Source organism: Mustela putorius, unplaced genomic scaffold (genome assembly GCF_011764305.1).
Source record: "Mustela putorius furo isolate JIRA1106 unplaced genomic scaffold, ASM1176430v1.1 tig00003909_pilon_pilon_pilon, whole genome shotgun sequence".
Lineage (NCBI taxonomy): Eukaryota > Metazoa > Chordata > Mammalia > Carnivora > Mustelidae > Mustela > Mustela putorius.
The window spans coordinates 5315967-5341946 of record NW_025422057.1 but is presented as its reverse complement, the minus strand read 5'-3'; the positions used below and the strand labels follow the sequence as shown (position 1 = coordinate 5341946).

The window sequence follows — 25980 nt, the reverse complement described above, 5'->3', positions numbered from 1 at the left end:
GGGTCATATTTTCCTGCATGTTTGCATGCCTGGTCACCTTTGGTAGGATGCCAGATATCATGCCCCTTTACATTGTTGGGTGCTGGGTTTTGTTGTATTCTTTTAGACAGCATTGGACTTTGTGCTGGCGATATTAAATTTCTTGGGCTCAGTTTCATTCTCTTGAGCTTGTTTTTCAGCTTCATCATGGCCTAGAGCAGCCTTTAGTTTAGGGCTGATGGAGCCCCACTACAAGGGTGTGACCCTTTGGAGGACCGTACTTGTCCCACTCTATATTATGAGCTCTTTGCACATTCCTGGAGGGAGCACTCACTACTCTGTGAGCTCTGGGAATTATCTGGGGCCTGCTACTTTCTGGTCTTCTTTTCACAGACAGCTTCATGAAGCTTTAATCCACACATGTGTAGTATTCAGAGACCCAAGGCAGCCCTTTTTGCAGATCTTTCGGATTCTCTCTCTCTCTCTGTGTGGATAGCCCCATCCTCCTGGGTACTCTGACCCTCAAGTCCTAGCAGTTGTGGCTTCTCTGAATTCCAGTTTCTGTTTCCAATGAGGGAGACTCAAGGCTTGGGTGAGTCCCCTACCTGGGCTTCCATCCCAAAACCACCTCTAGAAAGCCAGCCGGGCAACTGTGCGACGACACTCTCCATTCATTTCCCTTCTATCAGGGATCACAGTCTGGCACTGCCTAACATATGGCGCCTGAAAACCATCTGTTCCTCTGAGGTTCATGGTTGGGGTTACCGTGAGAGCATCCAGCTTCCAAGGGCAAGGCCTCGGCTGCCTTGCCACCCAGATCTAGGGCTCCTTGGATGTCAGGACACTACTTCTCTGGCAGGTGTCCTGGCCCCCAGCTCTAGAGCTCATTTCTTTGTGTACTCAGTGTGGGAAGGACTGCTTGGTGTGCATTTATACTCATAGTTACATTTGCCCACAAGGCACACTGGAGCAGCAGCCAGCATCCTCTACTAAACATATTTGCTCTGCGGAGCTGGTTGAAGTTTAACACCCAGGGTCTGTCTCCATAATCTTCACAGAGAATGCTGAGCAGCACCCCTGGGAGGCGAGGCGGAGGCTGAGCTGTCCCAATGAGGCCAGTCCAGGCTACTATTTCTCAAGTCGGGTTTTAAATCTCAAGCCCTTCCTTTTCCCCACTGACTTTATTTTCTAAAAAATTTCGAACATATAAAAAAGTAGAGGTGAAACACTCATCGACCTATCACCTAGATTGAACAATTTCATCTTTTTTGCAGTATATATTTTTTAAAGATGTTATTTATTATTTGGGAGAGAGAGAGAGAGCGTGCAAGGGGGAGGGACGGACAGAGGCCGAAGGAGAAGCAGACCCCCTGCTGAGCAGGGAGCCCTATGTGGGATCTGATCCCAGGACAAAGGGATCATGACTTGAGCTGAAGGCAGAGGCTTCACCAACTGAGTCATCTAGGTGCCTTGAATGTCATATTTCTTAAGTCTTTCAAAATCTAGAATGGTTCTTTCTTATCTACTCATGTTTTTCCCCTGTAATACTTTCTTGTTGATGACACCAGACCAGCGTCCTATAGAAGGTCCCACCTTCTGTCTAGGTCTGTATTTCTTGTCACATCATTTAACTTGCTGTTTGATCGTCTCTGTAAACTGAAGTTTAGATGTAAAGTCTTGGATACACCTTTTCTGTGCTATGTCACCTTGTGCACTGTGGTGACCTCATGCCTGGTCATCTAAAATGCTGTGGATATCTGCCACTGGTTCAAAGGGGCAGCAACTAGCGGCCTCCAATGCAAGACCATGGCCTCCCCTTTCAAGTGACAAGCAGCCTGTGGTCAAGCCCCTTGTTGAAGAATCAACCCTCCATATCTAGGTCCTGTTTTCATCTGTATTGCCTGCTGCAAATAAATATCTCCCCTTAATCACTGTGCCTTCTGGCGTCTCCACGGGGCAAGAATATACCTCCTGGATTTGTATTGTAAATATGGAAAACTATTTTCAAATTAAAAATCATTTTAATTTGGGCGCCTGGGTGGCTCAGTGGGTTAAGCCGCTGCCTTCGGCTCAGGTCATGATCTCAGAGTCCTGGGATCGAGTCCCGCATCGGGCTCTCTGCTGAGCAGAGAGCCTGCTTCCCTCTCTCTCTCTCTCTCTGGCTGCCTCTCGGTCTACTTGTGGTTTCTCTCTGTCAAATTAATTTTAAAAAAATCGTTTTAATTTACTTTTCGAAATTCAAAACTGTTATGTAGATGATGACATTTCATGGCTCCATCTTGCTTCTCCCACATGTTAAGGAGGTCACTAGGACGAGATGCTTAGGAGGGGACATCTAGGAACTCCATGGTGTGAACTTCCTGGGTGATCACACCTACAAGCACAGCAGAGACCTAAGTCCTGCACCAGGCCTGGTGGATGTGGCAGAGATCTGTGGCCCAGGCATGTAGACTCAGGAGTTAAAAATGCCAACAGGGCTCCTGGAACTGGAGATGTAGTCAGTCCCAAGCTCATGTAACCATAGGGCAAGGAGCCAGGGCCATGGACTTGATTTAGAACCACAAGATGAGACCACTGCTGGAATCAGCCACGGAACGCTGACAAACCTCAGAGCTGCATGAACTGTGGCCACATGTACAGTATCTTGGCCAAGCTCGGGCACACTTTGCAAGAATGGGACCACAGCCTCTGTCTCAAACACATGGTCCAGAGTTTTAAAGTTCTGATTTAGAAAATCATTTATGTGACAGTCTTATAAAAATGCATAAATATGTATTTATCTATATATTCAGTGGGTCACCTTTATCAGACTGCAAGTGGCCGCTGTTCTAGAAAATGTGAACCTTCTTCTATCAGATGAAGAATCTGGGGGCAGCATTACAGGAGGAAGTCAAGCAGAGTTACACATTCTCCTGCGATCTTCAGGAGAGCCTCATGAGCTTGGGACCATGACCCCTCCTTTATATGTTAGAAAGACCAGAACCCTAAGGCTCAGAACATTATAATGACCAGAAATGGAAGAAGAAGGGCCACACTGTGGCAGGGGCTAGCCCAGGCCTCCTGAGTCTTTCACTGAGTCTTTTCACAGCCCCTGGTCTTTCACCACAACACCCATCTTCCCCAATGTGTAGCCACATACGCAGAATTGAAATTGAGCATAAAAGAGAAGGTAAGTATCACCAAAATTTGTTTGCCAGATTTGCTTTGCAGAATCAGAATTCCTGGCAAGACCCTTCTTCTGCGGGCTCATTTTGTGTCCCTTTCTCAGTTTCCCCTATGCTTTAGTCTTTCAGTTCCTTCAGGGATATGTGTTATGTTCCACCCCGGGGCCTTTGTACGCGCTGCTCCCTCAGCAGTTGGCCTAGCTGGTTTCTGCTTGTCATTAAAGATCGGGCTCACATTGCTTTCTTAGGGAAGCCCTTCCTGACCGGGAGGAGCCAGGCTACCATGTCACCTGTCTTAGGACACCCTCCTGCTCCTGCATAGCCCCTTCACAGTAGCTTCTCTTTCAAGTGGTCAGAGTCACCAGGCCATGAGTTCAGGGTCTGAGCCCCTATGGTTTCTAATTTCCATAGAAGAGTTTAAGTGCGTGCATGAGGCCACATGGGATTGGAGCCAAGGTCCTCTGTGGGACCGAAGATCCTTATTGGTAGAATAAGGCCTATAACTTTCTAGGAAGCTGTGGTTGATACCCATGAACTCTGGAGTCACACACACAGCTTATCCTCTTGCTCTTAGCAGGTTCTCCAACCCACGTAGGCTGAAAGGCTCCTAGAGCATTCTGAAGTGTATTTAATCTGCATTCTAGGTGGGATGCTGAGACTTCTCTGGCTCAGAGTGGCCCCAATGGCAGGCAAGGGCATTCTCTATACAGAATGGGAGTCCACCTGGAGTTCCCAGGCCCTACTAGCTCCCTTCCCAGCTCTGCCACCCAGTGCCCTTCCAAGCCAATGGAGCCTTTCATCTTTTTTTTTTTTTTTTTTTTTTTTTAACCTGCCTTCCTCCAGTCCTTGAAGGTTCCCAGGCCTACTGCCATTGTCACTTCTGGGGGGGCATGACAGAGGACCGCCACTTAATATTATTCTGAATTAACTCCACTTACTGAGCATTCTGAGATTTCTCCTTCCTCCTTTTCTTGGTTTTAACCTCATGATGGTAGAATACATCTATGTGTGTGTGTTCAGTTTTTCCTTGGAGAATTCTAAGTGCCCGTGTTTGCTGGTGTGGAAACCCTGAGGGTCTGAGAACTCACCCAGAGGGCGAAGACCACGTTCCAAAGAGTCCCTGCGCATCTTCTCCCCGTCTGGCCTGAGCCTTCCTTCCCCAGCTGGCTCCTCTCCCCACTTCCTCTCTTCCCCTTCCTCACACTGAGTCCTCCTGAACTAGCAGAAGTTTCTGCGAGCCCAAGGAGGATGAAGACTCTGGGCGTCGGCGGGGCTTTTCTTGCCTCTCCCTCCCGGCTTCCCCCGGGGGAACCGCCCTCACTCAACACTCAAGAGAGAGGTCACCTCCCCGGGAAGCACTCCGTGATCGGCACTTCACCACCCCTTCGCCCCCGCCCCGGGCGTCCCCGCCCAAGCACGGGGAGCGAACCCCAGTCCACCTGTGGGTACTCTACCCGGCACCTCCGCGGCCCCAGTCTGGCTGGCGTGGCCAGGCGGTGAGTAGGTGCTCAGTTAAAGTCCGTCTCCTTGGGGGAGGGACCACGTGCTCGGGCAGGCAGGGAACCTCCGGGTCTGCTCCGCTCCGGGACTCCCCGCATCGAGGCGGACCCCGAGTCCGCGGCCGGAGCCCCGTGCTGGGCAAACCCCAAGCTTCATAAATCTCAGAGTCCCCCTCGCCCCACTCCGCCCAGGGCGCCCCCCTCTCGTCGTGGGACACCGCGGGCGGGGCGGGGGGTCGTCCCGCGGGCGGGGCGCGGGAGTCCCAGGCTGCGGCGCGCGGTGCCCGACGCAGGGGCCGCGCTCACAGGCCCGGGGCCGGCCCGCCTCTCGCCGGCGCTCCCGGCCTTTCCCATCCGGCCCGCGACGCTCCGCCCGCCCCGTCCCACATGACACCGCCTCCGCCGCAAACTTTTTCCTCCCCATCCTGTCGCGGCTCGCCAGGAATGGAAAATGGCGGCCTAGGCGCGGAGTTTCCTGCCCGGGCGGCGGCGGCGGCGGCGGCGGCTCTCGCGGCGGCGCCATGACGCGCTGGGTGCCCACCAAGAGAGAGGAGAAATACGGCGTGGGTGAGCTCCGCGCGCCCCACGCGGCGCCGGCCCGGCACGACCTCCCCGCGGCGCGCGCTCCGGAGGGGCGGCGGGGCCGGGCCGGGCGGGGCGCGGCGGGCGGGGGCGCCGGAGCCTGTTGCCGCCGGCCCGGCCGCGGCCCGAGTGCCCGGCGCCCCCTCCGGAGCGCGCGCGAGCGGGGCCGGGGACACGCGGGGGCGGGGGCGGGCCGTGTCACTCCCCGAGGGGTTCCCCCCCCCCTCCTCGCCCCCAGCTCCCCGGCCGGGCACCCGGTGGCGGAGTCCTCCAGCCTCCCGGGCCGCCCGAGCTCAGACCCCATCCTGCTCGCGGCCGAAGTCTGCGTGGGGCTGTGGGGGGGCCGGGCCGGGCCGGCCCGCGGTCGCTGTTGGGCCGCGGCTTTCTGCTTTCGCGTGCAGTTGGTGCCGGCGCTGGAGCTTCCCGGGCGCGCAGTTGCACGTTGCGGGGACCCGAGCGAAGAGTTGTGCTCTCTCCCGGTGGGAAGTGGCGCGCGCGACCTGGGCGGGCTGGGCGTCCTGCCCGCGCCTTGCTGGCCCGGGCCTGGCCCGCGCGGGACCCCGGGAGCGGAGCGGTTCGGGGTCGAGCGCTCCGGCGTCCTCGGGCTCCGGCGTCCCCGGGCTCCGGGAGCGGGCGGCGGAGGGCGGGACTGTTTTGGCTCCGCCGCTCTTTGTCGTTTCCTGAGGGGAGCGGGGCGGGTCGGGTTGCACGTTTACATTTCGGACCCAGCGAGTACGCATTCCAGAGAGCGAGGCTTTCCTGATGGCCGAACCAACGGACCGCAGCCCTCGCCGCGCCCTGCCCTGCTCTCCTCCGCAGCGGGGATTTGCAGCCCGCCTGTCAGGGTCTGGGGTCCGGCCTTCCTTGTCCACCGCTGTCGGGGCCGAGGCTGCTCTCCGGGATCCCGGATCCTGGACCGTCCCCGTTTTCCGCCTGACTTTCCTCCTGCTCCTTTAGCACCTCCGTCACCCGGGCTAGACTTTGCCTGACTTGTAAGGACTTTTGTGACCTTGGCCTCTCCTCTGCCGCCAGGTTGTGCCCTCTCAGGGCTCCTCCTCCGGGGACTTCTCCCACCGCGGCAGCCGCCCCCCCTCCCCCAGGGTCCCTGAGCTTTTGCGGTGCCATGCCTGTGTCCCCACCGCAGGTCACCTCCAGAGCTGGCCCTCTGAACTTGGGCAAGCCTTGGGGGGCGCCCTAGCCCTCAGGGTTCTTCCTTTTTTGTGATTCCAGTGGCTTCTCTCTTCTAGATGTCTGTGGTGTGACAGTGGAGCTGCTTGGGAAAGAGTCAGTCCTAGGACAGTCGTAGGTCCTCTGGGCCCACACTCCTCTTGTTCCACATGCCCATGTGTGGGGCGCTTCTTGCTCCAGGACTGCTCTGACTGAGCTCTCTTCCCGCCCCATTTCTGAGAGGAGGAAGGGAGGCCCAGACACAGGCGTGGAGGTCAGTGACAGGGTGCGGGACCCCAGTGTGTAAGCAGCACCCTAGGTGCCTCCGTATGGTCTCATCCCGGCCATCCCGGTAGAAAAGTCGCCATGCTTCTGCAGCACGTGGGGGAGGTGTGGGGTGCACGTTCAGTGTTGGCACTGATTCAGTGTGACAGTAAGGGTCGGGGCTGTGGAGAGCCTGCTGGGGTGTGTGTGTGAGAAGTGAGCTGAGGACTGGAACACAATAGGGGCAGATGAAGGGGGGCCTGGAGCACTCTGGAGAGGCCGGAGGGAGAGGCCTGAAGCCAGCGGAGGAGCAGAAGCACAGCCAGCCCTGGGGAGAGGAGGGAGGGCGCAGCTCTAGCGCTGGCTGAGGGCTTGCCTCCCCCTCCCAGTCCTGTGGGATGGGAGTCCTGTCACTCCCATTGACAGAGGTGGAGAGAAAATACATCATTCATACCACTAGTATGTGCTACATCTGGGACTGGAAGCCTGGCTCTGGAGTTTACACCATGCCCCTGAGAGCCAGGAGCCGGGGAGGGGGCTCTCTTTGGAGCAGGGAGTTTTAAGATACATTGACGCATCTTGTTGGCTCCCAGCATGACCCGTGACCTGATGGTGTCAGTGAAGACACTACGTGTGGCACTTGTTGACTTGCTCTCTAGAGAAGACCAGAGGGAGCATTCATGACACAGTGAGGGGGTCTCCTTGCTGGGGAGGTGACTGGGGGCAAGAACATGGCTGTGTCCCTCCCTATTACGTCACACACACACCACTCGCTATGGTGACTTCCAGCATCACACCTTCGGCTAATGCTGTGGTTTTAAGAAGAGTCTGTTAGGAAGTTTTCAAAGAACCATGTGCCCGATGGTTTTGCCAGGCAGTTCTAGAACAGTGTGAATGGCCGTCAGGTGGAGGAGAGAGTTTCTGCTCTGCTTGGTTTCACTAGGGTGGAGCCGAGGCTACAGAATGGGGTGGAAGGGAGGGGACAGCACAGCTCGAACGGCATCAGTGGCAGGCCCATGGATTCCGGGCAGAAGGGAAGGCGAGGATGCTCACATCCGGGTCAGCCCAAGCTCTCCACTGTTCTAGGAGTTGGCACTGGAGGGTCCCGAACGGAAGACAGTAGTGCTGGGGGGGCAGGGATTTTTGCCCATTGGCTAATGGGCTGTTTCCGCCCAAGGGAAAATTACTGACCATGCCCCTTACCAACCACAGCGTTTTTTGGGGGAGCCTAACAACAGGGCTGTGTTTCCCTGGAGGGCTGTGGCGGGTCGTGGGTGGGCCTTGCTTCCACTCCGACTACTGACTTGGCGGGATGAATGAATCACGAGGGGAAAGAAAATGATAAAACTCCATCTCATTTGGAAACATGAATCACAGCTCATTGTTTGAAAGTACTTGGAATCTGTTAGAAGCATTGTTTGTAAATGAGACACTTCACTTATTTATTTATTTTGTACGTGGGGGGGGAAGGAGTAAACAGCTGATCTGTTGCTTCCTCAGCCAGGCAGGAAGTGCTCATCCCCTCATCTCCGCCGGTTTATTCCAGTGGGGTTGGGGTTGGGGTTGCCCCCCCCCCCCGGAAATTTACCAGCCTGTTAATGTCTCCCCCTGGGGTTGAATGGGGTGACTCAGTGTTTATGGATTTGGTTATTTAACCCAGGGATGAGTTTTGAGCTACCTGTCACAGGGAGGGCTCGGACGGGGTAAACTTCTCCCTCATCCCCCAGCTGGCCAGAGGCTGGGGTCTCAGTGCCGATAAAATGATGATGGATCCTGCTCCTAAGATGAGGTGAAAAGATGCAGTGTGTTCTGGAGTCACACCTGAGGATGGTGTGCTCACCTCTCTCAGTGGTGTGAGAGGTGGGGTAGTGGCCTCCTTCCCAAAATGTCCATGCCCTAATCCCCAGAACCTGTAAATACGTTATGTGACTTGGTAGAAAGGGCTTTCAGGATGTGGTTAATGTAATGGGACTTAGGAGAGATGATCTACCACGGGCCCTCAAAGCAGAGAACTTTCTCTGGCTGCTAACAGAAGAGTAGAGTCAGAAGTTCTGAGCCTGGGCAGCGTCCCAGGCACAGTTGCTGGCCCTGAGTTGTAGGAGCCCCCTTATAAGGACCAGAGAAAGCCCAGGGAGCTCAGGGCAGCTGCACCCAGCTAGGGAACAGGAACCTTAGTCCTATAGGCACAACTGGGTTCTGCCAGGACTCCCAATGAGCCTGGAAACAGAGCCCTTCCTGGGCTCCCCACGAGAGCCCAGCTGGCCAGCAGCTGGACTTTGAGACCCAGAGCCACTGAGTGTCTGACCTGGGGAACTGTGAGATTATCCCTGCGGACCGTTTGAAGCTGCTCAGGATGCGGCCATTTGTTAAGGCGGCCAGAGAAACGGAACAGTTGGTGCAGAGAGCCGTTCGGGAGAGTAAGGTGCTCTCGCTAGCCTTCAGCTTTGTTGGGGTGGAGGGTGAACACCAGCGGACCCGAGTTGGGTGCTTTATTCTGGCGTTCTCTGTGGAGGGCTCAAACGGGATGCGGGATGCGGGTGTTGGTGCTGTGGGCACCTTTAACTCCCGGCTCTTACTCCTTATGTGGGCTGTAGGGAAATTACTCAGCTTCCTGAGCCTCGGTTTCCCCATCTGGAAGGCAGAGCTAAGCCTGGCGACCACGAAGACCAAGGACGATGCATTGAGATAATGTTGGTAGAGCAGGGAGCGTCGTGCTTGAGATCAGCCCGGCACTCGATGGAGCATTGCTTTTATTAGTATTTATTTAATAAAGTGCGGTTCAGAAGTGTGGTGACAAGTGATTTTGTGTTTGCACTTGACAGGCACAGTTGCTGCAAGAATACTTTTCTCCAAAAGGTGATTTCTTAATGGTGTGTTTTGCCCCTCTGTTGGGAGAAAGTCTCATTTGCTTGGTATAGGGGAGCATGACTTGTGTGTATTTAGATTAGTTCTGAGTGATGATAACTGCTAGGAGTAGTGTAATATCCAAATAAATTTGGGAGTGTGGGAGTTGCAGAAAGATCTCTTTTGTTATCTAGAGTAGCAAGCAAGCTGCTACTTTGGAGAAGAAAAATTAGATTTGATTGTAAGTAAATAGAAATGCGGACATTTTCATTCACTGGAGTTGCAGAAAAACCAAATTAGGGCATATTATATTTCTACAAACCTTATTTGACTTTGAAAACATTATAAAAATTTTAAATTTATTGTTGTGCCAATGTTTTCCTAGAATATTGCATCTTACCGTGATTGTCTTGGGTTGTGAGTGGTTCCTGCTTGTTCCCGTTCTTCCTCCCGTTCTTCCTTCCTCCTCGTTTTTATTTTTTCTTTAACTTTGTGTTTTCAGATAGTCCTAAACACATATGTTTGTAACAGCTAATTCAGAGAGACTCCACATAGCCATTGCCGGTCTCCCCCAAGGCGACCTCCCGCCAGACCGCAGTACCGCACAGAGCCGGGATGCTGGCGGGGACGCCGTCCGGGCACAGAGCAGTGCCATCACCCCCGAGGCTCCTCCTCTTGTCCTTTTGTAGCCACACCCACCTCCTTCCTCCTTCCTGCGTAATCCCTGGCAACTAGTAATCTCTGTTTCTATAGTTTCATCATTGCAAGAATGTTCCATGAATGGAATCATATAGTACGAGACCTCTTTGGATTGATTTTTATCAGGTCATGTAGTTCTCTGGAGATTTATCAGGTCTTTGTGTGTATGGGGGGTGGTTCCTTTTCTTTGCTGGGTGGTGGTCTGTGGCCTGGAGGTACCCAGAGGGATCAACCATTCACCTGACGAAGGATGTCTGGGTTTTGGCTGTTGTGAGTAAAGCTACTATGAACATTTATGCACAGGTTTGTGCGTGAACACAAGTCTCCTTTGTCTGGGATACATGCCCAGGAGGGCCGTTGCTGAGTTGTATGTAGTTGTGTGTTTGGATTTTTAAGAAACTGCCAAACTGCTCCAGAGTAACTGTACCATTTTGCATTCCCACCAGCCACAGATGTGTGATCTGGGTTCCCCTTGCCAGCCTTTCTTGTCCCTCTTGCCTATTTTAGCCAGTCTTGTGGAGTGTGGTGGTAGGTCGTTTCGGTTTGGGTTTGCATTTCCCTCTTTGCAGCCCCTCCTTGAAGGATATCTTGGTGTCATTTGAGACAGGAGCCTCTGGGCAGCTGTGTGAGCCGCAGTGCGCGGGAAGGCGGCTGACGGGTGCAGCAGGGGCTGCACTGAGGCCACCGAGCTGTGCAGGTGTTGAATGTGTTCGGGTCTTGAGAACAGCTGGAAGAGGAGATCGCGGCGTGGAAGGCCGGTAGCGCTGTCCAGCAGTGTGGAGGCAAGCCGTGCCCTATACCACTGGCTGACGGCGGGGCTCCAGGTTCAGACCCCTCCCCAGTTTCTTGGTACGGTCTTCTGAGAGGTGAGCCCCAAGGAGGGGATTCAGGGAGGGGTCAGAATCTGAGTTTTAGTCCTGGTGTGGCCACTCTTCATTGATGTGATCTGGGGCAAGTCTTTGAGCCTCTCCAGGCTGGTTCCACAGGTTCAAAATGGAGGATGATGCTTGGCCTTGTGTACAAGATCTGCTGATGGGAGGTCCACGGGAGCTAAAGGATGGTGAAGGCGCTTTGGAAACATTGTTATGTCAGTAGCAGCTTAGCTGCCGTATATAATCAGCAGTGCCTGAGTTAGCTTTCATTAATCAGGTGGGGAGTGCTTTGGGACCCTCCCTCAAGTCAACATGTGAAGTATGTGCATTAGTTTGCTGCCTTAACAAGTCCACTCGGAGGGGCTTAACTGCAGGAATTTATTTTCTCAGTTCTGGAGGCTGGAAGTCCAAGATCAAGGTGTTGGCAGGGCTGGTTCCTTTTTTTTTTTTTTAAGGATTTTATTTATTTATTTGTCAGAGAGAGTGAGCACAGGCAGACAGAGAGGCAGGCAGAGGCAGAGGGAGAAGCAGGCTCCCTCTTGAGCAAGGAGCCCGATGTGGGACTCGATCCCAGGACGCTGGGATCATGACCTGAGCTGAAGGCAACCGCTTAACCGACTGAGCCACCCAGGTGTCCCGGGTTGGTTCCTTCTGAGGCCACCTGCTTGCTGGCTGGTTGGCTGCGTTCTCACCTCCTTACAAGGTCTTCCTCTGTGGTGTTTGTGTCCTCACCTCCTGTTACTGGATTTGGGCCACCGTCATGATGTCATTTTCTTCATCCTCTCTTTCAAAACCCTGTCTCCATATACATTCTGAATTATGGTGGGGGCCAGAACTTCAGTGTTTGAATTTTGAGGGGCACAAGCCATAACATGATTATCACAAGTAAGATTCCCTCAATTTTTGTGTGCTTTTGGTGGCTACCATCTGAATGATTATTTTTTTGCAAGGTCGTGGGTTCCCAGTTCCTTGGGCATGCCTGGGAGAGTGAGAGGTGGGAGCTTGCAGTGTCTGCCCCCCCTCTCCCTGACAAGGCTCTCAGAATCTAATTTAAGGAATCACGTTAGTGTCTGTGTTCAGCCCTGGAGATTGCTTATATTCAAGTTAGTGACGGGGTGACACAGTCAGGGGGTTTGAGACCCGAACAGGAAGTTGAACATGTTGTAAGTGTGACCATTCACATGGTGGGCGTAGCTGGGGAACAGCTCTTTGCCGGCACACTTGGCTTAGCTGTACTCACGTGCCTGTGGCATTAGGAGACGGAGACCTCTAGCTTGGCTGTGTTTCCAGTTCCTTCCACTTGTAGTATTGGTGTGTGGGTAGGGTGGCCAGGCTCCCTGTGGTTTCAGAAGGCCAGTTGTCCAGTGATGGCAAGGACCGCCTTTGGTACCAACATTGCACAGTCACTGTTGGGCCAAGTGCACAGCTCTGGGGGCTTCTCTCTACTCTGTAACCGTGAAGCTGGCTTTTCCAACCCTCCTGCAGTCTGCAGAGGCCCTGGGCACTCACGGGAGTTTAGTTTTGGGAGCTAATGCGGAGAGGGCAGGTGCTGGCCTGTGACATATAAACGGCCCCATGCTTCCTGATGATGGCTCAGAAGCACAGTGGTAGCAGGCCACCCGGCAGCCATCCACGGCCCCACATGCTCCGGAGATGCTGAACTCTCTAAACCCAGGCACTCTGCTTCTAAAAACCAGGTCGTTTCACCCTAGACAGATGTCTGTCAGCTCGTTAACTTTTCATTTGGGTGCTTTGAGGAGAAAAAGGTGTTCTCTCTGTGAGGGGTACGTGCCAAAAGATGGCATGCAGATGGGGGGCTTGGAGGTGCAGCTTTGGATCTCTGCTTCCTCTCTTGCCAGCTGGGTGACCTTGGGTGAGTTATTTACTGTAAGCCGTTTCTCCTTTGTAAATGGATGATGATACCATCCTCTTCGGGCATTTCCAGGGATAAAGAGAGAGATAAGCCAGCACAAACCTGGCCCCGGTCTGTGCTCAGTAGCTGTGACTTTCATGCTCCCCTCGGCCCCTCTGACTGTGTGACTGAAGCCACGTGGGCCCCATTGTCTCTGCAGCCCCTACTTGTTGTAAGGGAGGGTCCAAGACGGGGAGTGAGGTTTGATGGCTTCCCTAGAATTTCAGCGTTGGCTTTGCGGTCCTGTCAGGTCGATCCCCAGAGCTCCTGAAGGGACCAGGGGAAGGGAGCCCAGTAAAGCTCCTGTGGATTAATCTCTTCCCAAAAATGTCACTTGGACTCCTTGTCCGGCTGGAGTTGCTCTTCACGGGTGCAGTTTGCTGCCGCGTTTTGTTCGGAGCACGGTCCATATTTTGTGGGCCATCTTGAGTGATTTTGTTTAACAGACTTAGATTTGTTAGGTCCACTTTTGTATGTAAATTAACTCTTGTGATTTCTGAATCAGGGTTGGGTGGCTGCTGTGACAAAGAGCCTCAAGATTTCCTAGGCTTCGTACAATGAAAGTTTGTTGTTTGTTTGTTTTAAAGATTTTATTTATTTGCGAGCGAGAACAGGGGATCAGCAGAGGGAGAGCGAGACGCAGGATCCCTGCTGAGCAGGGAGCCCAACATGGGGCTTGATCCCAGGACCCTGGAATCATGACCCAAGCCGAAGGCAGCCGCTTAACTGACTGAACCACCCAGGTGCCCCGAAAGTTTGTTATTTGTTTATGTCCAAGTGGCTGGTGGGGAGGGGGCACGGGGGCTCCACTGCCTCTAGTCATGTGGGGACTCAGGCTCCTTCCTGTGGCCGTGCCCTCCACTAGGCTCTTGGGCTCCTTGCCTTTGAGCTTGTGGATGGGGAAAGCAAGACACGGAGGACCTTTCACAGGAGCTTTTCTCCCCGGCCGGGGCTGGATGTGTGCCCATCCCAGAGCTCAGTGTCTGGCCCAAGCTAAGAGCACCAGGGGCTTTGAAGTAGCGTCTAGCTGTGCGCTCTGCGAGAAGAGGTGTGCGCTGGGGCTGTCTCGAATAGGTCCCTGTCGTCGACACCTGCTTTCTATTAATCAGGAGGAGTTAGGCCCTTCAGCGTTATTGGCATCGAACACAGAGATTGTAAGTTGTCACGCCATCTTGTCGTGAGAGTCGCTCGGCAGAACAGATGTCCAGACCCTGACAAAGATCTGAAGAGATGCGAGTCAGAACAGGTGCTGCCTTTTTCCTTGGCCTGTTTTCTGCTCCTTCTGTCCTGTAGATTCCAGGATGTCCTTCACTGTAGACCTGGCCCTGGGAGTACTCTAGGGGGTTGGGGCGGACCTGTGAGCCTAGGCGAGACTGCCTTCTAAATGAGTCACCTTCACGTTTGTCCGGCGGTTCCTAGTCTCACCATCCCGAGGCATACGCAGCACCCCCAGATCCATTCCTGCGGCTTTGGAATCCTTCTGGCCTCAGGAGGTGGTGAACTAAAGCCTGCTCTTTAGAACCGTGGCTTTGTGTCTGAGTGTTGGTGTTTGTGTATTAGAATGGAATCTCACTGTTCTGAAATAACACTTTATGACTAAGCATGTGCTGAAAAAATGCTATGAAGGTAAATCAGTCACAGCTATCGTAACTTACAGCTAGGTTGGGGGGCTATTGTGGTATAGGGTCAAGAGCACTTGGACCGGGAGTCAAAATGCCTGGAATCCAGGCCCGGGCGCCACGCTTCTGCCTTATCTACCCTCCCCAGCCTCAGGCCCTTGGAGATGGGGCAGTAGTGGCCTCCATCTACCTCTTTGCCACCAGTGCGGGGAGGAGCTAGCAAGAGAATGCATGTGGTAGAGCTTGGGGAAGGAGAAGTACTACTTTCTAGTATTTCCTCTTTCAGAAGGAGAAAGTACTACTTTGTAGTATTGTTGTCAGCCTGTTCTGGGGAAAATACATGGTTTCTGGTGAAACTTTCTTTCTCATTGGAAAGGGGCAATGAGGCAGAGTGAACATTACTTTTCCTAAGGTTTTGTAACTTTTGTTTTATTATCCGACCCGTTGTCTAGTCGCTGATTAACAGTGTGAGCCACAGAGCCTTGTGAGTTAGCCCTAAGCCGAGCGGTTGAACCGGCGTGCGTGATGGGTAGTGGTGAAGGTGAGGGCGTCCCCGCTTCCTTGAGGAGCAGCGCAGTGATACAAGCCACAGAGGAATTATTGGTCAAATAAGACTGTGCCTTCCCCCCTTCCCTCTGGTTTGCTCGCCCCCATTGTTCTTAGATGTGGGGGATCCAGAGTCGCCCTCTAGGGATGTAGATCATGGTACGGGTCAGCAGTGCCTTATGTGGAATCCTTGGGGCTAGTGGTGTTTCCGAATTCAGGTTGGTCTCGGCGTGGAGAGGAAGAGGGTACCTGTGCAGAAGGCTCACGTGTGTGCCGCAGAGCCCCGCAGGTCTGGGGACGTCCCCGCAGTCGGACACACTGGTGAGGCTGCGGGGGCGCCGTACGGTCTCCTGTGATGTGAGGGAAGTGACCCGCCTGCTTTCCGGGCCCGTTTAGGTTTTGCCACTCAGTGAATTACCAAAAACTAGGTTGGTTTTTTTTTTTTTTTTTTTTTAGCTTTGGGAGATTGCAGGGACAGGGATGGGTTTGGTGTTTTTCGTGGCAAACCAGAACATTCAGTGCTTGTCGATCCTGGGCTCTCAGGTTCCCAGATCAGTTTTCAGACTGTGGGGGCTGCTGCCTGCTTGGAAACCTTTTAAAAAAAAATGTCCTTCATAGCCCTCTGGCCTCATTCCCTGCTACGGTCCTGTCCAGTCAGGGGCCGGGCTGGTCCTGGGTCCCAGTCTGTAATCAGCCCATTCCTGTCTTAGCTCTTAGGACCTGTGCCTGGCGCCCCAGCATAGCAGGCCTTATTCTCTCTGCCTCCTGACCCCTTCTGGAAGATTGCCCCTCTTCCCAGCCCGGGCAGTGGGGACAAGTGTGTGTGTGAAGGCTGAGGGCCCAGCATGAATGGCCTTGAGTCCCCAGGGCAGAAGGAGAGATGGGGGGTGGTAGAGAGAGTGGGGGGCGGCGGGGAGTCAGGGTTGGGGAGAAGCCTGCCTTCCCCCAGAGCTCACAGCTCTGTGGTTTTCTCTTCCTGATCTCCTTAGCCACACTCCCCTGATGCCGACGTGTGGATGGGAGGTTGAGCTCTCGGCAGAGGGGCGCCGCCAGGGGCCTGGAGCAGCTGGTCCTGGATCTGGCTGAGAGGCCCATCTCCACCCAGTAGTGCTGGTGGTAAACCCAGGAAGTGAGGTAAACCTGTTTGAGGCTCAGCGCCTCCTTCCTCTGAATTCTCAGGCGCATCAGTGCCTGTGGAGGCTGCCCCGTCAAAGCCAGGGCTGGTTGTCCAGGTTGGGATGTGTGCACGGGGGACTGTGCACTGCCTGGCGCCCCAGTCGGCTCACTCGTCGACCGTGGATAACAGCAGTTGCTGCCTTGCAGAATTGCTTGACGGTTAAACGAGCTAATTCCTGTAAACTTGGGTTTCGGGACCTGTGTACTCTTGACATTCTGGGTTGGGTGATTTTTGGTTGTGGGGAGCTTTCCTTTGCCTTGTTGGGGTCTCAGCAGCATCCCTGCTCTCTCACTAGATCTTAGTAGCGCTCCCCTTCCCTCAGTGTGACAGCCTACATAGTTGTAGCTCTTGCCACATGTCCCCTGTGGGCAAGATGGCTGCCCTGCCGGAACTGCTGATATGAAGTGCAGGGGTGAAGCCTGCAGGGGTGAAGCTGGACTCTGAGGCAACACCCCCTGGCTGTCTGCTGTGGCATCCTGATAGTGTGGCTGGAAGCAGAGGCTCTCCTGATACATGGGAAGGCAGGCTGGGACCCTGCAGGACCGCTGCCTGAGGGGTGTGTGCTGGGGAGGCCGGAGGAGAGGAAGCGGGGAGGAAGGGGAGGAGCCGGCGGCCTCCGGCCAGGCTTGCTGGCTGTGGGAAGGTGGTCAGGAGCCAGCTGTTGTTTCTTCTCCTTTCTGAGAAACACAAATGGCAGTTTTGAGGTCAGGTTCTAGGACAGATGTGCAGTTTGCCAGGGGAATTCTGGACCCTCCCCACATTCTAATTTAGCAACACCTTTCCAGCTGCCCTGAGACCTCCAGAAATACAGGAGTAAGGCATTTGCCATTAGAGTTGTATTTGCTGGAATAAAGGCACTTATCAAGGCTCCTTTTTTTCCCCCCCGAAAATAATAGCTTATTTTCTTTAACATAATTGACTTTTCCAGGGGCAAATAATGATTTAGCAGGAGGGAAATGTGATTATTTTTCTTCCAAATTGCTGTGCTTCTATTAACTTCACAAGATTTATTTTCAAGTCCTTCTAACGTCATGTGTGTTCTACTGCCTATTTTTCAAAGGCAGGAATGCGTCTTGGTCCTCCAGGCACTGTGGCCAGGCTGCCAAGTTTCTTCAGCTGGTTCTTGGGGAGTGTTGCTTTGAGGATCAGCCTGGAGAGGCCAAGGGGAGGGAGAGGTGAGGATGGGAGCTGATACTGGGGATCCCGCAGCATAAAGGGATGGATGGCACTCAGTCCAGCTGGCCTCAGTGATGTCCGGGGCTATTTCTTTACCGAAACTCTGATACAGTCAATGCTGCTGTTCTGGCAGTGCCACTGGGCCTTTGCATATGTTCTTCTCTCTGCCTGCAGACAGTCTTTATTTGCCTTCCACCTCCAGGCTCAGCTCAACTTATAAACCTCTCTCAACCCCCCACCCCAGGCTGAATGCGGGCCTGCCTCCTTGCTGCTCTCTGCAGTTTTTTCACATACTTCCTTCCCGCCTTACCCTTGGCCGCTGCTGGACAGAGGGCCCTTGAGGACAAGGGCTGAGTTGTGTTCCCTTCTTCGTTCCCTGCACTTGACATGGTCCCTAACACACCTGTTGGATGAAAGCAGAGGGACAGAGGGATTTTATCTCAGCCAAGCACTGGGAACTAACTGGATGAGCAGGAGTGGAGAGTGGATGCGTGGAGAAGGAAAACCCGTTTCTGAAGGAAGGTGGCAGGGCGAGTCCCAGCTCCGGGTCCTGGTGGCTGCGGAACCCGAGGGAGGCTCTGAGCAGCTTTCGGGGCCTGTGATCATCCGTAAAGTGAAGCTCTTGCCCTGGTCTCTTGTGCCCTGCACCACGGTGATGAGATGCAGTGAAGTCAAAGTAGATCGTACACACTGAAGTGCTTTGTACCTGCAGAGCCGTGAGCAGCTGAAAGGAACAGCCAGACATTTTTCCTGAGAACAGAGATCTGTAGCCTTTTTTTCTGTCAAGGTCCAGATGATAAATACCTTAGGTTTTGCTGGCCAGGAGGCAGAACAGAGGGGGCTGCGTGGTTATGTATATAATCATTAAAAACATGAAACCCCTCGGGGCGGTTGGATCACTTGGTTGCTTAAGCGTTCGACTCTTGATCTCAGCTCAGGTCTTCATCTCAGGATCATAAGTTCAAGCCGGTGGTTGGGCTCCACATTGGGCATGGAGCCTGCTTAAGGACAAACAAACAATGGAACCACTCGGAAGTGTAAAAATCAGAAGATAGTTTGGCAATTCCTCAAAAAGTTTTAAGCACACAACTACCGTATCGCTCAGAGATTCCACTCCTGTGGCTGTTCCCTGAAGAACTGCAAACAGACGTTCCAGCAAATACTTGTACGTAAACGTCCAGAGTGGTGGTTTCTATAATTCTTGGGACACGGGAACTGTCCACGTGTCCATCGGCAGATGAGTGCGGGAATGAAATAGGGCACAGCCGTGCCACGGCCGATTCTTGAGCCATAAAAATGAGTGAAACACGGATACACATTCCAACATGGATAAACCTAGAAAACTGGGCAGAGTGAGAGAAGACGGTCACTAAAGGACATAAATTTCAGGATTCTCTCAGTATAGGAAATGTCCAGAACAGGCAAATCCATAGACCAGAAAGCAGATTCCGGGGCTGCGGGGGGCTGGGGGAAGAGGGAATGGCAGTGACTACTATAATGGGGGTGGGGTTTCTTTGGCCAGAGAAGAAAGTATTTTGGACCTAGAACAACGTAGCATTGGGGGTTGCACAAGGTTGTGAATGTACTAAACGCTACCGAACTGCACACTTTATTTATTTATACTGTCATTTATTTGACTTCTACAACTTTCCTGCAAAGGGAGTGCTACGTTTGATCTCTATTTTACAGAGGAGATTGAGGCACCGAAATTTCTTTAAGTAATTGCTTTAACCAAATCATACGGTCTAAAGTGGTTCATTTAATTTTAAATCGCATGAGTTTTGCCTCATTAAAAAAAAACTGGTGGAAAGCATTCTTGGTGGATGGGCAGTACCAAGCCAGGCTGTGGCCTGATCTGGTCTGCGGGCCGTGGTCTGCCAGCCCCTGGCTTAGTCTTCATGATCCTTTCACTTTAGAATAATGGCTGTTTTGTCATCGAATTATGTACTAATTAGAAAAGGAGGCAAGCTGTAGGAAAGGTAGAAAGACGTCAGAAGCTCATGGGCGCGCTCTAAAGACTGTACGGTTCAGAACTGTCCGCCCTTCCAAGTGCATCTGTATTCCTGTGTGCGTGTGGATAGAGAAATGGGACGTCCACAGGCTTTTCAGGCTTAAAGGGCACTTAGTCGCCTGCTTCTTGGGACTGTGGAGCTGGGGGTGGTGGGAGCAGAGAGGGGACCCTCTCTGGCACCCGGTCCAGAGCTTTAGTGAACACCGGGCCCTGCAGATGCTCTGGGTGGGGGAGGGGCAGTGAAAGGCGAGCGGAAGGTAAAGAAAAAAAAAAAAGATGCTTTAACAGAAATCCAATTCCTTCGGGTTCCTGCCTCTTCAACCGTGTTGCTTCGGCGGAACCGAAAATGAAATCTCCGTTTTGCTCTTTCTCTGACCAGCAGTTGCCGCTGGGGACCAGATGTGGTCGAGGGCTCCGAACCCTCTGCCTGCGCCTCCTGTCCTCCATCTCCGGGACGCGGAGGGACGCGGAGGGACGCGGAGGGACGCGGAGGGACGCGGAGGGACGCGGAGGCAGGCGCCAGTGAGCGGGTAACGCGGGAGGAGCCTTCGGGCGGAGAATCCAGTCCCTGCGCGTGAAGGACCGCGTGAAGGACCGGACGCCGGTGCTTCCCGAGGGCGGAGCTGTAATACTCGTGGCGGAGCGTCGGAGCGGCGCCTCACGGCCTCGGATGCCGAAGCCCGCGTCCGGGTTCCCCGCCCAGGTCCACCGCTCGCCGCACGCGGGTGCGGCCGCTCTGCGGCTTGTCCGGAAGCGTGGCCGCCCGCCGAGACCGGGTGCAGTCGTGTCGCTAGCCTTTCTGGGGACACGTCTAGCTCATGGAAGCTTCTGGTTTCTGCCTTCTGAGAAGATGAGGGAGGGGATACACGGACCGGCAAGGAGAGGGGATGCTTGCCCAGGAACGAACCTTCGCTCCCGGCGCCGCTGCTGGGTGCGGACGAGCGTCGTCTGTCTGTCGTCTGTCTGTCTGCAGCTCGACGGGGACAGCCCGGGGGGGGGGTGGGTGGGCTGCGGCTGACGCTCGGCCGGAAGCCGCCGCGGTGTGCACCGTGCGGCGGGGAGGCCGGCCTCTGCGTCCGTGGGGCCTCTGTGCCTGGAATAAAACGCTGTGGCGACTTTAAGTCAAAGGTTAAAAAGTCATCAGTGACCCCTGATGTGTGGGGGCGTGGGAGGGGCGGCTGAGGAATTAGCCTGGCTGGTTGTGGTGTGGAGACCGCAGTGTGTCAGGTGCCGGTGCGGTGACCGCTTGTGTCCGGCCGGTGCCGGTGTGGAGACCGCAGTGTGTCAGGTGCCGGTGCGGTGACCGCTTGTGTCCGGCCGGTGCCGGTGTGGTGACCGCAGTGTGTCAGGTGCCGGTGCGGTGACCGCTTGTGTCCGGCCGGTGCCGGTGTGGAGACCGCAGTGTGGCAGCCGGAGCCGCTGTGGTGCCTGTGGCGTTTGGTGAGAGCTAACAGCGCGCGCGTGCAGTGTGCAGTGTGGTGCCTGGCACCTCGTCACCACTTGGTACTTGGAACGCTAACACTGGCGTCAGCCTGAAAATCTGTCCCTGGTGACAGAACGACCCAAGTGTAGTTACTTCCATCTTCCGTTAAAAAAATTCCAAAAAGGTTAGAGCGCCGTTAAGGAGACTCATTGGATCTCCACATCAATTACTTGATGTTTGTTCTCAAAGTTCAAAATTACTCATAAGCTTTAATCCGAATTTAGATATCCAGGAAAAGGAGGCAAAAGAAAAAAAACACTAAGCAGTGAAAAACAGCATTTTCAGGTGAGGACTTGCATACATGTACATCGGAACGTCAAGGGCAGCACAGTTATGATGACACGCGATGACTTAGTAAACCCTTCCCGACGGAAAACGGAGATGTGCTGGGTTCCTGCCTCCGCCCCGCCAAAGAGAGGTGGGCCCTCCTGTGCTTCACAGTGTGACCTTCTTGGAAAGTGAGGGCTCCTGCAGATACAGTTAGATACGCCGAGGTCCCACGGGATCCGAGTTGTCCTTCCGAGAGGGGAGGAGGCACAGGAGCAGGAGGCCCTGCGAGGGCCGAGGCAGCAGGTGGAAGTGAGGCTGCCGCGAGGCCCAGGGGCACCCGTGGCTGCTGTGAGCTGGAGGAGGGGGGAAGGGCTCCTCTCCTAGAGGCTTTGGGGGCGCGTGGCCTTGCCCATACCCTGGTTTTGGATTTCTGGCCTTCAGCACTGTGAGGAAAGCAGGTTTCATTGCCCTGAGTCCCCACGTTTGCAGTCACTGGTGACGGCAGCCCGAAGACAGAGAATTAGGGCAGAGATGCGCTTGGGGAGCAGGTGCAGAGGGCCAGAGGAGAGAGAAGACGGTGAGCTTGTCGGGGCCCCCTTGAGACCCTGCGCCCGTGCTCTGTCTCCGTGCACGAGGCGTGGTCTCCTGTCCTGCAGAGAGGTCATGGCCGGTGACTTTTGTGCTACCGTGTTTGAGAACGGTCTGGAGACTGAGGTCGGTAACCGTGCGCCAGGTACGTGATTCTGTTAGCTGATGCTGGTCTTTCTTGGGTCTGGTTCTTTCTTTCAGTTTGGATTTGGTGTGGAGTTCATGGACCAGAGCTTGAGGTCAATAGGAGATGCGTAATTAACTGCCATCCCCCGAGGAGTCAGGCCCTGAAGTGTACGATGGGGATCGTTCCGGTGCAGTTGACTTGGGGTTTGTGTATGAGTCGACGGCTTCTTGCCCTCCCAGAGAATCTCCGCCGGGGGGTTACTCCTTCCACTCCTCCCTGCAGCGGATACCGAGTCACAGAGGCCTCTGTGGCTGACACCGTCCTTGGTGTTGGGGACCCCATGAAGAACAGGGCAGACTTTGGTGTGCGCCCTTGAGTTGCCAACAGTCTGGTGGGAAAGCAGGCTTGGGACCAGAGAGAGTGCTCCGACTTGCAGGTGAGGGCTACCTGCCCGGGGGCCAGATGGTCTGGTCTGGGAACTGCTCAGAGCAAAGATCCCTTGTAGACCCCTGCAGGGCCTCCAGAAAATACCCTGGGGAGGAGGGGGAGGTGCAGTGCTCTCAGTGGAGGGAGCTGTGTGCCTGAGGTTTGGAGCTCAGATGATTGGCTTGTTGGAGAACCTAAAAGAATAAAACATGAACTGAGCACAGATTCCCTGGATTCAGAATATAAAACCTGAGTGAGGGGAAGGATTCAGAGCCCTCCGGGTTTTGGTGGGGGGTCAGGGGTGGAGGAAGAGTGAGGGAGCAGCAGACCCATTTCTCTGGTGCGCGCCGCTCTGTGGCAGGCTTCACCTGGCTCTCCGCCCTGATTAATTCTGGAGAGCTGTGTGTCCTGGCCTGACGGCTGGGCCCTGTCCCCTGGGGGCCTCAGCAGAGCCCATAGCCTGACTTGTAAACTTGGCCGGCATTACTAAGTCTCCAACTTCCAATTTAGCAGAAATGAAGGAGAAATGGGCTTTCTTGCTTCCATTTATAAGCGTTATTTTGCACAATCGCCGCACAGGCAGTGTTGCCCGGAGCCAGAAGGGCTGATGGATTGAGTCTAGACTGGAATTACGGTTAAGTATTTAATCAGGTCACTTTCAGAACTTTGGCCGAGGGCATTTAATCTCTTGAGGCATTTTCATAGGTCTTGTTTGAGAATGGCATCTCTGTCCAGGGGGACCGCAGGGAAGAGACGGTGCTAACCGTGAAAGCTGCCCTTGCCTGGGCAGGCGACAGGAGCCGGGGTTTACAGCCACGTATAGCTTTATTAGGTGCAGGTGAAAATCCATGCAAGTTTATTTGTGTCAGAATTGATTCTGCAACTCCTTGTCAGGTCCTGTTACGGGCTGGATAGTCCCTGGCCTGGATCCCCGAGGGGTTAGGGATGGTTTGTGGTTGCGCTGAGCAGGGGGTGAGGCCTGGCGGTACCCCCGCAGGTTGTGACGTGTTTAGAATTAGCCTCGCCCTCCAGGCCATGGTTTGCTCATCCGTAAACCGTGGGTAGTACTCCTAGCTGCCCCCTGTGTTGCCACGGATTACAAGTCGACACCCAGGGTGTGTTGTTCCTTATTGGCCTCACATTCAAGAGTCTGGTGGGGAAACGTACCTCTCGGGGTGACGGTTGCAGGATTGGGGGGCAGGGTGGGGCAGGGGGGCATTTGCTGGTACAGTTGTAAGTTTACGAACCAGTTGAAGGACTTACTAAACTGCAGCCTTGAGGGGACATTCACGTGATGTGCAATCAGCCATGATACGTGGAGAGTTCAGTGGCGTTTGGTACATTCACAGCCTTGTGCAGCCATCCCCTCCGTGTGGCTGCAGAGCACTGACGTCCCTGTGAAGTAAACGCCCAGCCTGCCAAGCACTCGGTCGCCGCTCCCTCCGAGGTGGCCCTGGCTAACCCAGCCTGTGCTCTCCGTGGATTTCCCTTCTGATCGGTCATATAGATGGAGTCAGACGGTGTGCGACCTTTGTCGTCTGGCTCCTTTCACTTAGCATAATGCTTTTGAGGTCCTTCCACGATGTAGCCTGTGTCAGTTCTCCGCTCCTCTTTATGGCTGAATAATATTCCATTGTCTGGACACATACGCGATTTATTTATCCGCTCGGCTGTTGATAGATGCTTGGGCTGTTTCCACATTTTGGGTATTGTGAATAGTGCTGCTTTGGGCATTCATGGACAAGTATTTGTTCAAACACCTGTTTCGGTTCGTTTGGGGACAGGCCTAGAAGTGAAATTGTGGGGCCATATGGTGATTCCATGTTTCACTTCGTTGCACAGTTCTTGGGCAGAACAGTGGACGTGTGCTGGGCAATAAAGGTGGATCCTCTTGCTGGGACGCGCTGCTGACATCACAGAGTAGCAGACTCCGGAGGTCAGTTTTGGAGTTTGGGGTTCTCTTGGGCCAGTGACCGCACACCTGCCACTGAACGAGGTCTCTGGTCTCCCTGGAGCCCCAGACGTGCAGGTAGTCTAGGAGCCCCGCTCTGCCTGGTGCCCTGGGAGTCCGCGGCTCTGACATCCGGGATGTGGCGTGGTCCTGGTTTTCAGTAGTTGCAGGGGAAAAATGATGTGGGAGAGGGATGAGGGGAACTGTGGGTCTGAGTTCCATACCGGTGCTTAGAGTGAAGTGTCTGCTGATGTTAGCCACGCTCCCACACGAGGCACGTGCCACACAGCCCGGGGTGCCACACTCGGGTCGCAGGAGGGATGATGAGATGGAGGAGGACTGGGGTCTGTGCCCTGCCCTTACCAGTCTCTAGTAAGAAATCCTGGGTGAATTACAAGTCTTGGGTGTCCTCACCTACAGGCAGCGTGATTAGGAGCCTGCCTTGTAGGGTCATGGTAGGGATGTTGTGAGCTAATGGGTGTCAAGTACATGGACATTGCCTGCCCCATGTTGAGCGTGATTGACTAGTGGTGGCTCTAGTCTTAGCTTCCTGCCATAGTCACTAATCAGGTGGTCTCAAACAAGTGAAGTGTATTTTCTCAGTTCTGGAGCTGGAAGTCTGAAATCAGGGTGCTGGGGATTGGTTCCTCCTTCAGAGGGAGTATCTGTTCTTTGCCTCTCTAGCTTCTGGTGGCTTCTGAGATTCCTCGGCCTTCCTTGGCTCCTGGCAGCAACATTCCAGTCTCTGGTGGTTTTGCTTGCTGTGCTTTCTGTGCCTCTGGGTCTCTGTGTCCAGACTTCCCACTTAACAATGATACCAGTCATAAGATTAGGGACCACCCTAATCTTAACTTGATGACATCTGCAAAGACCCCCCCCCTTTTTAAAAGATTTTATTTATTTCTTAGAGCGGGCAAGCAGAGGGGGAGTGACAGGCAGAGGGAGAAGGAGAAGCAGGCGCCCCTCAGAGCAGGGGAAGCCTGATGCAGGACTCGATCCCAGGACCCCGGGTTCACTACCCTAGCCGAAGGTGTTGCCCAACCGAGGCACCCAGGTGCCCCTGCAAAGACCCTTTTTACAAATACGGTCACATTCACAGGTACCAGGGGTTAGATAGTTGAATGTAACTTTTGGGGTATAAAATTTCACCTATAACAGCTTCTAATAACGAACATCTCAAAACAAACTGATCTGACCAAGGGCTGTAGAATGTGTGGAAGGCTGCAAACCTGGGTGAGCCCTGATTTCTTGGGGTGAATGTGGTCCCGAGTGACAGCACTTTCCTAATCTACACTAGGGAACAGGTCCAGGCAGCAAAGAGCAGTGCCAGGTGAGTTCCTTTATCTGATACCTGCTGAAGACTTTGCTGAGTGGAGCTTCCCTAACTCTTGACTTGCTGGGCTGACAGTTGTCGCTCCTAGATGTTAGGGGGACCAGTGAAGGCAACAGCTACTTGGGTTCTAGTGAAGTGAAAGTGGGCAGGACTGGGCCCCGAGAGATCATTACCCTTCATCCCAGAAGTCATACCAGCTAAAGAAGCCAACTAGGGATTTGGGGAAGGGTTGTCAATAGCTTCAAAGATGAGACAGGCAAGAACTGATAATAAAATCTCTGAAAGGCCCAG

At 54.0% G+C, this 25980-nt stretch overlaps 1 protein-coding gene across 3 annotated transcripts in view; it reads left to right on the top strand.

The window, feature by feature from the left end:
* Positions 1-4964: 4964 nt before the first annotated feature.
* Positions 4965-25980, top strand: part of DOCK1 (dedicator of cytokinesis 1) — a 497269-nt gene continuing 476253 nt past the window's right edge. Inside the window, exon 1 of one of the 3 annotated variants that reach the window (XM_045068858.1) lies at positions 4965-5209. In XM_045068858.1, the coding sequence (XP_044924793.1) occupies positions 5164-5209 (46 nt within the window). In that variant the 5' untranslated portion in view covers positions 4965-5163. The remainder of the gene's footprint in view (positions 5210-25980) is intronic. The other 2 variants (XM_045068856.1, XM_045068857.1) reach the window with 2 other exon arrangements.